Source organism: Mus caroli, chromosome 2 (assembly GCF_900094665.2).
Source record: "Mus caroli chromosome 2, CAROLI_EIJ_v1.1, whole genome shotgun sequence".
In the NCBI taxonomy this organism is placed as follows: domain Eukaryota; kingdom Metazoa; phylum Chordata; class Mammalia; order Rodentia; family Muridae; genus Mus; species Mus caroli.
The window spans coordinates 21902753-21916840 of NC_034571.1; the positions used below are offsets into that span (position 1 = coordinate 21902753).

The 14088-nt window shown below is 47.4% G+C and overlaps 1 protein-coding gene across 2 annotated transcripts in view; it reads right to left on the minus strand.

Annotated features, from left to right (window-relative positions):
* Positions 1-13234, minus strand: part of Ubac1 (UBA domain containing 1) — a 23848-nt gene extending 10614 nt beyond the window's left edge. For both annotated transcript variants that reach the window (XM_029474336.1, XM_021150867.2), the window contains exons 1-6: positions 12905-13234; positions 7773-7893; positions 6304-6377; positions 1960-2067; positions 591-693; positions 304-412 (exon numbers count right to left, since the gene is read on the minus strand). In XM_029474336.1, coding sequence (XP_029330196.1) covers positions 304-412; positions 591-693; positions 1960-2067; positions 6304-6377; positions 7773-7893; positions 12905-13042 — 653 coding nt within the window. In that variant the 5' untranslated portion in view covers positions 13043-13234. The remainder of the gene's footprint in view (positions 1-303; positions 413-590; positions 694-1959; positions 2068-6303; positions 6378-7772; positions 7894-12904) is intronic.
* Positions 13235-14088: the final 854 nt, after the last annotated feature.

Genomic DNA, 14088 nt, shown 5'->3' on the forward strand with positions numbered 1-14088 from the left:
AAATCTAAAAAAAAAAAAAAAAAAAAAGAAATGACTCAATTGGATTGGAGAGCTGGCTCCAAGATTAAGATGAAGAGCTCCTGAGTTTGGTTCCTAGCACCTGTGTCAGGCAGTTCACAGCAGTCTGTAACTCTAGCTCCAGAAGATCCAACTTCCTCTTCTGACTTCTATGGGCACCCATACACATATGTACATATACACAAATAAATAAAAATTTTAAATAAATCTTAAAAAAAAAGTATGACTCCAGAGACTGGAAGGAGAATCACAGGGAAGCCCAGGGCAAGAAGAAAGCAAGCATACTGGTTCAGCCGAAGGGCCTTTGAGGCTCTGCTCTCAGGAAAGCCCATTTCTGTGAGCTGCCGCAAGGCAGTCTCATCCACTCGCTCATCCTCATCTTCATCCAGCATAGCTGAGGAGAAAGACAAGGCCTGCCATGAGGGGATTCCAGAGTCCTTTGAAGCCCCCCAGCCTCATCTGCAGAGGCTCACCTCACCTAGCAAACCCTCTCCCCCATTAACCAAAGCAGAACTTGCTTTCAATGTGAGGGCTGGGGACACTTTTAGGTGCAGCCTAGGACCCACGCATACCATTTGCCTTCTTAAACAATTCAACTGCATCAGGATTCAGTGCTAACAGCTTCTGTGCCACCTCAATAAGAGACACGAGGATCTTCCGGAGTTCTGTCTGGAACTGCAGTAGAAGAAAGAAAGAGATCATGCCCGGTGCAGTGATGCACTCTTGTAATCCCTGCTCTTGCCAGGCTGAGAAAAGAAGACTGCTGGGAGCTTGAGGCCAACCTTAACTCTACAGTAAAACCCTGCCTCAAAAACGAGCAAACAAACAAACAAGATTATTTCTCAGAATGTCCAACAAACTTGCTTAAATCTGCAACACTATCCCAGACATAGCCCTCCAAATCTACAAGGGCATGTTGGGCCTTACCTTTAATCTCAGAGCTGGAAGGCAGAGCCAGGCAGATCTCTGTGTAATTCAAGGTCAGCCTCGTCTACACAGTGAGGATATTGTCTCAAAAACTAACAAAGAACCTGAAAACACTAGACTGGTGCAGCACCCCCTGCCTAGTATAGGGCCTGGAGGTGGGATACCACAGCCTAAAGCCCCCTGAGAGGCTGGATCCAGGGCTGAACCCACAGAAGCCAGAAAGGGACACATCCCCTGTCAGTCACTGAAGAATACAAAGCTCTTATCTAAAGGACCTCTTCAAAAGAGACCCCAGAGAGGTCTGGCTTCCAGCAGTGTCCAGATGAATGGGGACCTAACGAAGTTAAGTGGTGGCAACTTTCCCCAACTGCACACACAAGTACATCCTATCATGGCTGGCCCATGTGCGCATGCTGCAGGCTTTGACTTTAGCTTGGTTTCCTTGTCCAAAGTAACTGGGGAGCTCAGACTATTCCCTGAAAGCTTTGTACCCAGAGCAAAGACATTACATTTCCATACAGCTGTCTGTCCGTCCAGTGCTACAGGTATCTTGTCAACTTTGTAGTTTGAAAAAAATTGTTAATTTATAGAACAGTTCAAAAGTAATAAAGGGGGCTGGAGAGATGGCTCAGTGGTTAAGAACACTAACTGCTCTTCTGAAGGTCCTGAGTTCAATTCCCAGCAACCACATGGTGACTCACAACCATCTGTAGTGAGATCTGATGCCCTCTTCTGGTGTGTCTGAAGACAGCTATAGTGTACTTACATATAATAATAAATAAATTTTTAAAAAAGTAGTAAAGGGTTCCTGAATATTCTGTTTCAGATTCTTTTTTTAGGGGGCTGAGGGGTGGTCTTAACTATAACATCCAAGCTAGCCTCAAACCTAAGCTCAAGCCATCCTCCTGTCTCAGTCTCCTGAACACCAGAACCACGAGCATGTGCCAGTCACCACACCATCCCCAAGCACTTTTAGGAGCTTCTCCTCGAGCCCCACACTAGGCAGGTACTCACATCTCTCATGGTGGTCTGGACAGCAGTCCGGTCAGTGTTGCAGGCAGGCAGGTTTGCCGTTGCTCGAAGAATAGCATCTTTGTCTGGAGCCTTTTGCTCTTGTTTCTTCTGCAGAGAAAATGACTCAAGTTAGCAAAGCGCCCAGGACCTTGAAGAGTATGACAATGAACATGGAACAGCAGCCCAGAGAAAAGGAGAACAGTAACCTTCTAAGCCTTAGGTCTGATTCCCTTCATCTAGAGGATTCTGGAAAGTTCTGTGCACAGAACTGGAAGCAGAAGTCTAACAAGATACACCAGACATGACCTCACCTGCTACAAACCATATGTACATGAAGACAGACAGAGAGGATGGTGCTGCAGAGTGGTGGTCCTGTGAAGCTTCATCGGGAATGGGGAAGAGGCCTCTGGAGGAAGCACATAGCTGCAGTGAACTCTGGAGGCCTCCCAAGCCTCCATGGATGAAAGTAAAAGATGAAGGTGGCAGAAGCTCACAGATAAAGAGGATAGGAGAGAAAACCAAACCAGCAGTGGCCGCAGCACTCAGCAAGTTCAGAAGGTACAAGAAGCAAACAGTGTACAGTAAACAAAGTACAGAACGGTTAGAAAAGACACACAAAGGATGGCTGGGGCCGTGGCTAATGCAAGAGCCCACAGGGCAGAACCTACCAAGAGCAAGGCTACACCAACCTACCAAAGGGCAGCAGGCCTGGGATCCAAGAGTCAGGACGGTACCTCTACCTCATAGCCTTTGGCCAACAGCAATCTAGTTGGCCTGAGACCCTAGAGTGGGGGAGGCTGCACTCAGGGAGGGAGGGAAAAAGAGAAGGGGACCTTCCTGCAGCACCCACTTATTGCTTTGCTTCTTGTTCACCCCAGCTACTCAGACTCAGCAAGCCAACCAGAACAAATGAGACAGGAAGGGTACAAGAAGGTCTCTGTCACAGTGAGCCCAGCAGTTGGCACAAGCAAGCCTCCAGGGCTCTCAGACGCTAGGGCACACAGAATGCTTCAAGACCAAGAAGAGGAAACTAAAAGTAGTGAGAAGAAGAGGAGGAGCAAGTGTGGGAGGTGGGCACCTCAGCACCAGCAACCCCAAGCCACACCCACCCAGTGTGTGCACACCAAGGTACCACCAGCAAGAGCCAAAGTAGCCAGGTAAAAGGGCTATAGAATAGTCAGAAGATACAGTTAAGGAAATCCACAGGATGGCCCACCAGGCCAGCCAACAACAGCTGCAGAGAAAGAAACCAAGACAGAAATTATCAAGAGCAATCAGAGAAAACAGGTGTGGTGGCACACATCAGTAATACCAGCACTTGGGAGGCTAGGGGGAAAAGACCTCCAACAGTGCAAAGCCAGCCAAGTCTACACAGAAGCAGAGCTAGCAGAGCTACATAGCAAGCAAGGCTTTTACCTTAAAGCCCAAACATCTGAGGAGCTGTTAGATGGCAGAACTATGGAGAGCAAGGCCTGGTCAAAGTGTGGATCTGAAATGTGTCTTTCTGTTTGTTTTGTTTTTTTTTTTCCAGACAGGTTTCTTTGTGGAGCCCTGGCTGCCTGAGACTTGCTCCATAGTCCAGGCTGGCCTCAAACTCAGAGATCCACCTGTCTCTGCCTCCCGAGTACTGGGATTAAAGGCGTGCGCCAGCACCCAGGTGAAGATGTATGTTTTAAAGAGTATGTCCTGTCCCTTCCTGTCACTCTTCTTTGTTCCTGACTAGCATGCAGTGAGCAGCTTCTGTTTGCTGGTTCTTCCATCACCTTTCTGCACATTTATAGCCTAAAAGCAATGACGCCAGGTGATCCCAGACTGAAACTTCTGTAAAGCGAACGTCACAATAAGCCCTTCCTCCTCTAGAATGCTCCCATAGGTATTAAAGTCCGACACAGCAAAGGAAGACAAGCTGACACTCAATTCTGCAGAAGCAGCACTCAGACAAGCCCTATGTATGCTTCCCGCTCACAGTCCCCAAGTCTGTAAAACCCTAAGATGTAAGCAGGGTGATCAGTCCTTGGCTTGGGTTTTATCACATGGCTCAGCTAAATGTAGAAAAAGCAAATGGTTTTGAGTCCTTTCAAAGGGTTCACTCTTCCCAACAAGGGGGTTCAACCACTAAAAATCTCTGCTTCTTTGGCAAAGACGGAAAGCCATGCAAACTGCCTCCAGGAACTAAAAGTAGCCTTCAGCTGACCTCAGTGACAGAATCCTGGCAACTGTCTGAAAGGACCCAGAAGCACATTCTTCCCACAACCTCAACTGAGCCTCTGTCCTCACAAGCCTTAATACTATGTTCAGAAAGCAGGTCTGTGGCAACCAAAGGAGGCATCAGGAACCCAACATCCAACACAGAGAGAATCAGAGAGCTGGCTGCACAGCAGCGATTCAAACAACACACATAGGCCAGAGGCATCTGAGGGCTTAGATACACAAGACAAATGCTCAACCACTAAGAAACATCCCCAGGCCCAAGACAAACAGAAATCCTAATATGCTATACTCACAAAAATGAGTACTTCCATGACAACAGTAAGTAAAGAGGACCAGCTTCACCCAGCATTGGCTATCACTCAAAGGAAGAGGCTAGGAGGGGAGCTGTAGCCTTATCACTGAGAGGCTACATCTAACGTTGTAATTCCAGAAAGAACAATGAATGCAGAGTACCTAGAGAGCCGGAAGAGAATTACTGAAGATATCAGCTGAAGGAATTAGAGGTGGGCTGCGGTGGGTGTCAGTGGCATGAATAGGGCAGCCAGAATCTGTCACTAACACCAATAGTTGAGTGACTTCCTTTAGGAAACGTGAGTCTATTTTTATTAGATTTGTAGTACTCTTTGACTCTTACTAACTGCATTATTTTTACTTAGATCCTGAAGTAATGCCATGATTTTTAACTTCGCAGTTATGTATTGTGTCAAGGCAGCTCTAGCAAGCTACTTGCTAGGTACCTTAAGTACCTTAAGCAAGCAGCAGGCTACATAGTTTGTAGTCAGAACTATGTTTTTTTTATTACTTAATTATTTATTTACTAATTTATAAACGAGTGTTCTTAATGTATACTCGCCTGCCTGAAGAGGGCATCAAATCCTTTTATAGATGGTCGTGAGCCACCATGTGGTTACTGGGAATTGAACTCAGGACCTTTGGAAGAGCAGCCAGTACTCTTAACCGCTGAGCCATCTCATCAGCCCCCAGAACTATGTTCTTAATAGTTACGGGGACTTCAAGTCTAAACATCCAGTTAGAACTGTTATCTGCGCTCTGCTATCAGTGAGGAAAGCAGGGTGAGGCCCAGGATCTGTCTGGTGAAGATGGATGGAGCAACCTGCCCATGTGCTGCTGACTGTACCCACACCCACACCCACCCATCACTGTGGCCAGGTGGTCAAAGATAAGGAGGGTGTGAAGGCCTGGCACTCTCCTATATCCTTGGCCCCAGCAGAGACCCCAAAGTAACTCATCTGCTATCAGGTCATAGGTCCACCCAAGAGTTGGCCTTCCTTAAGACCAACGCTCTCTCCCTGGCATTTCAAAGCATGTACAAGAAACTCCAGAATCCCGAGACAGAAAAAGGTGTTAAACAAAGGTGACTGCCCTTTAAAAGAGTACATCCTGGGACTGAAGAGATGGCTCAACACTCAAGAGTGCTTGCTACTCTTCCACAGGACCTACATTCAGCTCCTAGCACCAACTTCAGGAGGCTCACATCCATCTATAACTCCAATTCCAGGGGATCAGATAGCCTCTTCTGACCTCTGTGGGCACAGACACACAGACTCATAGAAATACACAAATAAAAAAAAAATCTTTATAAACAATTTCCCTTCATTAGGCACAGGCATGTGGTCTGGTGTTAGAGCAGACAGGCTACTGACAGGCACTGTATTAGAGAACCTTGCTGAAGGATGAACTCTGGAGCAGCCACTACACAAGAGACAAAGGGGTAGTTTTCCTGAGGCCCCTAGATAAAGAGAAGGTATAAGCCCCAGATGACACTCTAACACAGACTTCAAGACATAGAACTAGGCGTAATTGCAAAATTGCAAGGACAGACACAGGCCAAACCAGGTGCGCAGCTGCTTGTCATCTCTCTGCATGCCAACCCTTTAAGTGCAGGAGCCACACTGGCAGCAACATGAGGAAGCACCTGCTGAGGACCGTGTTCTCACTCTCTTCTGTCACTGGTCAGCAATCACAAACACTCAGTTCAGTACAGGCTCAGCCGTGATGAAGGGCCCCTTATACCACACATCCTGTGGAGGGACAATACAGTCCCAGAAAATAACACGAGAGACGGCAAAGAAGCAGCAGTGAAGAGCCCTACTTCCTAACGTTGACACTGACCTTTTCTTCTGCTGAGACGTCAGCCATCTTAGGGAGTGGAGAAGGAACACGCTTTTTTATCAATAACAAGACGTCTAGAAAAAATAAGTTATATTTATGAAGTCAGTTAGTGTTCCAGAGCCATAAATGACAGAAAAGGTAGCAGATGGGGGTCAGGGAGATGGCTCAGTGGTTTAAGGGCTTGCTATAGACGACTGAGGACTGGGATTCAGATCCTCAGAACTGTTTGAATGACAGGTGGGCACGGCAGCTTGCCCATAGTTGTACTACTTGGAGGCAGAGGCTGGAAATCCCCAAATTAAGCTAGCTAGCCAGAATGGCTGTATAGACAAGCTCTGAGTTTAACAAGAGACTCTGCCTCAACAAATAGATGTCAACCCCAGACTTCCACAAGCATATTTACGAATGTATACATATCTGTGTGTGTGTGTGTGTGTGTGTGTGTGAGTGTGTGTGTGTGTGTGATGACAGAATGTCTTGTGTGTCATGACATTTGCACATGACACACAAAAATGGTGCTTAATGCTTGAGGTTAGAAAGTAGGATCCCACCAGGCGGTGGTGGCGCACGCCTTTAATCCCAGCACTCGGGAGGCAGAGACAGGATTTCTGAGTTCAAGGCCAGCCTGGTCTACAGAGTGAGTTCCAGGACAGCCAGGGCTACACAGAGAAACCCTGTCTTGGAAAAAAAAAAAAAAAAGAAAAAGAAAGCAGGATCCCTGGGTCCCTCCTAAGCCAAGCCAGCATCCCCTCCTCAGCTTTGAAATGGCCACTGGGTCACCACAGACAACCTGGGTCTTCAGAAGATGTCACTGAACATCCCTGATAACCACAAAGAGTACTAGTGGACATCTTGCATAATGTCTTTATTTTCAAGGGCTCAGTTCTAAAAATCTGTGAGGCAATAGATATGTGATCTAAAGCATGAGCAACCTGTAGCCAGTCCACAGTTCACCATGGCAGGGTGGGGTGGGGGGGAGAGTGGGGTCACCTTCCCCTCTAGTTTGGGTTTGGTCATAGACATCATAAGTCCTCATTTGAATGACATACAGAAAACAAGTTTTGTCCCAGAGCCAAGCATAAGTGAAAAGTGGGTGTGCAGAACAGAAGTGTCTCACCTGCACCCTAAACAGCTAGCCACTGTGATGAGTGCTTCCGGCACAAATCAAGCCACAGAAGCTCCAGGATCTGGTTTTGCTTTAGAACAGGACTAAACATAACACTTGAATTTGACTTCTCAGATGTCTGCCAGCTGTCTGGTTTAGGTTTCTGCTACTTTTCACAAGTACACCAAAACATGTACTTCTTTTAGTTGAAAAACAAAACAAAACAAAACAACAAACAAACAAACAAACACAAAAGCAGTCAATCTAGTTCTCCTGCTCTTGTGTGAATTCAGAAAAGCACCTTGTGGGTGGCCTGGGGATGCAGGCTCCATGTTCTATGGGCTCTGCCTCACAGCCTCCTTACCTTGGTCCTGGATGTTTTCTTCCAAGATCGTTTTGCTGTCACTCAGCACCCTCTCTGAAGCAGCATGTATTAGCTTATGGTGGGTCACATTCTTGGGGTCTTCTAAGCTCCCATGAGCACCCTGGGGGAAGAATTAAGCCACGAATCTCTAAATCGGAAGTAAACTATGATAGGAGTAACACAGAGCCTGACATCTCAAGCCACACATGGAATTACTAAGGTTTGTCTCTGTTGTCTCTCTGTCATGTGTATATGTATAGTGTATATGCTGACTGCCCTCCTCCTCACCGCCCTAGTGCTGGGTGACAGACATGCTGGTGGCACTCGCTTTCTTTTCACACAGGTACTGGGGACCCAAGCCCAAGTTATCATTCTGTATAGGAGACACTTTACCAACCGAGGCATCTCCCAGCCCATGGAATTACTGCATTTTCATACTAGTCAAGACATTAAAGCATAAATGACAGTAAGGAATCCCCATACATGATTTTAAAAAAACCAAAAAAACAAAAAAAAAAAAAAAACAGAAAAACGGAGTAAAATGCCAGCAAGCACTGATCCCTCCACACTTTCAAGCTAATAACCAACCCACAGTAGACTCCCAAGATGGCTAAGAGCTTGGGGAAAGGTCCTACTGATACGCACTTGCAACCCAAATCACTTTAGTCTAGAAAGATCTGGAAAGTGATTTTTAGGTGAATATATGCCTGTGTTCTCCTGAGGATGTAAAGATCTAGCTGCCTTATGCATTTGCTTTTCCTTCTTCAGCAGACACACAAAAGGCAGAAGAACTGAACAGAGAGAAGACTGCTTTCCAGGAGCAAGGTGGCCACACCTGCCCAGTGAATACCACAAAGTCCTCAACAGAGCACAGCACACAATAGGCCTCAGCTTAGTCTTGGGCCCTAGCAATACCCTACTCCAGATGCAGCCTACAGGAGATCAGGGGGCACACGGCTGTGTTTGTGTCCCCAGGGCCCTAGAACCTAGTGACAGCATCTGGCAGAGGAGGTAGAAAGCAAACTATCTGTGCTACGGAGGAAGACAGCACCTCTGAAAGGACCCAGCAGGTGATCCTGCAGGCACCGACCGCATGACAAGGGACTTCACATACTGAGTGGAGGCTTGTACAATCTCTTCAATCTTCCACCACAGACAGAGGCCTGGCAATCGTAGCTTATGATCTCAGCCAGGCTCCAGCACTCATTCAGAATGCAAACGCATCATCTGCAATGACAGAGTCCTGCCTGCCTCTGGGCCACACCTATCTTCTATCTGATTGCCAAGAAGACAAAGACCACGAACACACTGCTGGCACCACATGGCACAAATGGGGGATCACTGTGCCTGTGGTTTGTCACCAGGTAAACTCGAGTTTGTACAAGTTTCCACGAGTCCACCACTGCCCAGCATCAGACAACTTTCCCAGGCCCAATACCAAGTCAGCTGCAGCCCCTCCCCAAACTCAGAACAAGGCCAAGGGCTATAAGTATTTCTTGCTGCAATGGGTCCCTGGTGTTAGATTAAGAATGGAAGAAGTTCAGGAAATCCAGTGAAAGAACTCACTAGTGCTTTCTAAAACCTGAAAGGGACTGACACACAGGTTTGGAAGAGAAAGCTTTGGCCCGTCCCAGAGTGGGCCACTTTGGACACAGGGTTCTTCAGGCCTTCCTGGATGTTCTGGAAGGTATCTTGTGTACCATGATACACACACTCAACAAAGGGCCTCTGTATATATGGCTGCTAACCAGAGGAGAAGAAAAAACAGAAGCATGCATTTCCCTCTAGACCCTGGAATTTTAGAGTTCCAGAATCTTGCATCAGTCTCAGATTGAAACCAGTTTTGAAAAGTGGACCATGGCACTCAGACAAAGCTGTTAAGACTAAGGACTTGTAAGATAAATCTACCCTACAGCAACCACCTTACTCAACACTGTGATGAAGCACACAACCTCAACTTTCCTTGAACCTGAAATGACTCTTTAGTAATGTTTAATTAAGAAATACCTATGGCATCAATAAGGCACACTGCTGGGTGTCTATCAGGGCTTTCCACAGAGAATTAAATGAGGGGGAAGAAAACCAAGCCTGAATGTGGTAGCCCCATCGAATGGGCTGCTGGAGTTCCAGACTGAATACCCATAAGTCAGTCAACTGAGCACCAGCACTGCCCTTTCTGCTTCCTGATTCAAAGATATGTGAGCAAGCAGCCTCAGGCTCCCCCTGGCAGAGCCACTTGCCACCATACCCCATCACCAGAAAGAACTGTATCGCTCCAAACCATGAACTAAAATAAACATCCCTTCATTTGCTTTGATGTGGTACCAGGTCATAACAACCAAAACAGTAGAACACCCATTCTGCTTCAAAAACTACTAAGTGGGATGCTTTGAAATTCTAAAATCCCTGGTTAATTCTAGCAGATTTGTCAAGTTCAGAATACAGTCTGAAACACAATTAAAAACTAGTAACTGTATTCTGAAGCCTGTCAGCAGCACACCAGGAACAAGACATGACACAGGTCGACACACTACACACCACCACAACCCTATCTTCATGTGCACATATCCAAGAGGTGTCTGTCATTAGCTTCTGCTCATATCTAGTACTGGACATCATGGAAAGATAACAGGGCATGGGGGCTGGAGAGATGGCTCAGTGGTTAAGAGCACTGACTGCTCTTTCAGAGGTCCTGAGTTCAATTCCCAGCAACCACATGGTGGCTAACAACCATCTATAATGGGATCTGATGCCCTCTTCTGGTGTCTGAAGACAACAACAGTGTACTCATATACATTAAATGAATAAATAAATCTTTAAAAGAAAAAAAAAGATAACAGGGGCTAACTCTTCACAGGACCTGGGACGGTTTAGGCTTTGGAGGAGAAGTCATGTGCTTCATCCAGATGCTACACTACAGAAAAGTTCCTCCACACCACAGCTCCATCACCCCAGACTTCCACTAACCCCCTTTAGAAAAGAGGACTTACTGTGCCCCCTTCCTAGATACTGGCAGTGGAAGCTGGGCAATACCATGGTGAAGTCACTTTGGGTAAAACAAAAAGGGGAAGGCAAAAAACAAATCTATTTCCTTAAGAATTTAAATAAAAAGCCTCTCCTTGATACAGCTGTAAATTCCCAGGAGTGTTGTGGGAGAAAAATTTTTAAAAAACTCTACCATACCCCTCTGGAAGAGAGGAAAAAAGGAAAAATAATAGTGACAACAAGCCCAGTAACCAGGGTGCACAGGACAGTAAAGAGCATGGAAGTCAGGCCAGGATAACAGTATCTTGTGCATGAGAGGTTTACAGTCAGGTACAACGAGGAGATCATCTTTTCTAATAAATGCACTGTGACTCCTCGAGCCGATGGGACCCGGTGGTGGGTCAGTTCTCATGCCTCTGCTCTCCAGCCCTGTGATCTAGAATGCTGTGAAATTCTCCTGCTGCTTCAGCCCTCAGCCCTGGAAAATGTGGAGTAGAATAGTCTCAATTTAAACAAGAATAATGACAAAAATGGTCAAATAAGATACAACTCCAATATCAACTGGAATGTGAAATATCACAAATAATTAGCATCATATAAAAACCTGCTGCCTAGGCCTAAGCATACGGCCCCTAAGATTTATTAGTAAGCATCTGTGAATCATCTCCCCACTCCCTTCATAGAGCACTGCCATGCTCATTATCATATCCACACCACGAGTGAGTTAGGCAAGAGATCACAGCGGTGACGGTGACATCCCATGCTCATGTGGTTTGAGGCTGACAACACCTTTCATTCCTTCCATCCTTACACCGACTTTGAAGTGACTCCAAGCTCAGCCCCGAGGAACTGACCTAGCAGATGACACAGCATAGTACTAGGCCAACATGGATGCTAGGGAACAGTCTAGATGCCCAAGGAGGCCCCAGTCTTTAAGCTTCTGCTGAGCCTCTGGGTCTTGCTATGGAGAAAATCCACAGGCTCAACACAAGCTTAAAGGTTGGGGACTCCTTGGGCAGTCTAAAATACATTTTGTCCTTGAGCATGTGAGCCTCACTGAGGTGAACCACAGACACTGAGACCCATGGTTACTCAACATCTAATGCACTGCAGAAGAGGGGCTTGAAACAGATCTCTTGGAGCCTGCCTGACATTACACACTGACTACACAAAGGCACACAGATGATAAACTACCCTTTGCAAGCAGCTGCTATAGTAACTTGAAGACTGCCTTTAGAGGAAACACAATGCTGAACTTTAAAACAACCTACTGCTGTAGATCCCTAACTTTCCCAAGAGTCCCCTCTAAAAAGCTATCTGGCACTAATCTTGTCTGGCATGGTGCTTCCATAGGCTACCAGTGTCTAACAGGCATCTGTTTCATCTTCAACTTAAAGCCAGGGAGCACTTAAAGCCAGGAAGGCTTCAAGAGCTAATCCCAAGACTTAACTAAAACTAAAAGGCTAACTATAGTACAATGTTCACTGAATGTAAGTAAACTTAACAAATGCCACTTGCTGGCAGGAGACAGTCGTCCTGGACCTTCCCACTCAATCAACTGTTGCCCCAATAGAAAGTAGAAGCCAAGGAACTTGTCCCACAGTGACACTATTTTAAGTGACTACAGCTAAGTGTCAAGTCCCGGCCATGGGCTCCTAGCAGCTGGCTCTTCAGGCAAGGAGCCAGTCTTCTTATAATGGGATCTAGTTACTTCCAGCTTCTGGAGGTAACTAAAAGCTCATCCCAACAGCAGGGAAGCCCCAAGGCTGGAAAACCAGGAGCCCTTGCCTTTGCCTCTCCCAGTCTCTGTTCACTCTCGCCTTCACCTCCCTAGCACGTTGCAGAAATTAAATAAAGCTCGCTCAACAGCCGGGCCAGATGCTCTTCTCTGAGCACTAGGTTTGTGATTGGAGGAGCGGAAGGCGCTGCCCAGGCCCGGAGGAGCGAAGGCTGGGAGCAGCGGGCTGCACGGCAGGGACTGGGGACCGGTCCAGGAAGAAGCGAAAATCTGGCGTCTAGGTAGAGATAGGAGTGTCGGGGCAAACAGAAGGCTGGGGACTGGGGCGGAGTCTGGGACATAAGTCTAGGTTTCTGGTTTTCAGAACGGAGGCAGAGGTGGAACTGGGTCGTAAGGAGCTCGGCCTTACATGTTTGAGGCAACTCTCCTTGAGCTTCTCCACCGATGTGTCCTCGGTCGCCTCCTCCAGCCACTCGGCGCCGTCGGCTGCGCAGATGTGCAGCCGAAGCACCTTGCCCGCGAAGATCTTCTCCTCCTGCACGAACATCGCGCCGCCGCCCCGGCCTGCACCCGCCGCCGGAACCCGTGAAGGTCACTGAGGCTGGCGGGAGGACCAGGGGCGGGGCCGGGCCGCCGTGCGCTCCTTCGCTGGCCGCCGCCGCCCCGCCCCGGCTCCTGTCAGCTCGGCCGCCCGTCAGTGAAGGGGCAGGAGTTGTACCCTTGCTGCCACTGCCCGCGTCGCCGTAGCCGCCCGGAGCGCGCTGTCGCAGCCGCGCCGGAAGTGCGTAATGAGCGCCCGTAGGTATGCCGGGAAATGTGGTTTTTTTGGTAGGTGTTCTGCTGTTGCCCCCCACACCCCCCGCCCGTGCCGCGCCGGAAATAGGTAAAGTGCACCAAGGTACGCCGGGAGTTGTCGTTCCCAGGCAGGCTCACGGCCCCCTTACCAAAAATTAATGTGTGAGTTGAGTCAGATGCATACCGGGAGTTGTAGTTCTCCATATACCTCGTTCCTTCAGCACCTCCCAGCCTTGTTACCTGATTTGCTGGTCTGTTGGAATTGAAAAGGGCTCCGGAGTCAAGTACACAAGATAAGACGTCTGGGTTAGGGCACTAGAAATGTGTCACAGTTGTAAGTGCCATGCACAAAAGCCTTGGGTTTGCTCCTCCGCACAGGTTTATAATCCTAACGTTTAGGCAGAACCAGAAGTTCAAACAGGTCATTCTTGACTACATAATGAGTTCAGGACCACTCTGGAATACAAGCCTGCATAAAACACATACAAATGCGCGTGCGTGCACACACATACACACACACACACACACGCGCGCACACACACACACACACACTCACACACACGGGAGGGGGGTGCTCTGGCTTGGTGGTTGGGATTGCTTTCTACTCTTGCTGAGGATCCTGTGTTTCTCAGAACCCACAATGATGGTTCAGAATCATCTTGAAGATCAGACACACTGTTGATACATATATGTAAGCAAAATACTTACAAAATAAATCTTTTTAAATTATAAAAACAAATAATAAATAAATAATATAATAATTATTAGTGATCCAGGAATGGTGGTGTGGAGGTAGGA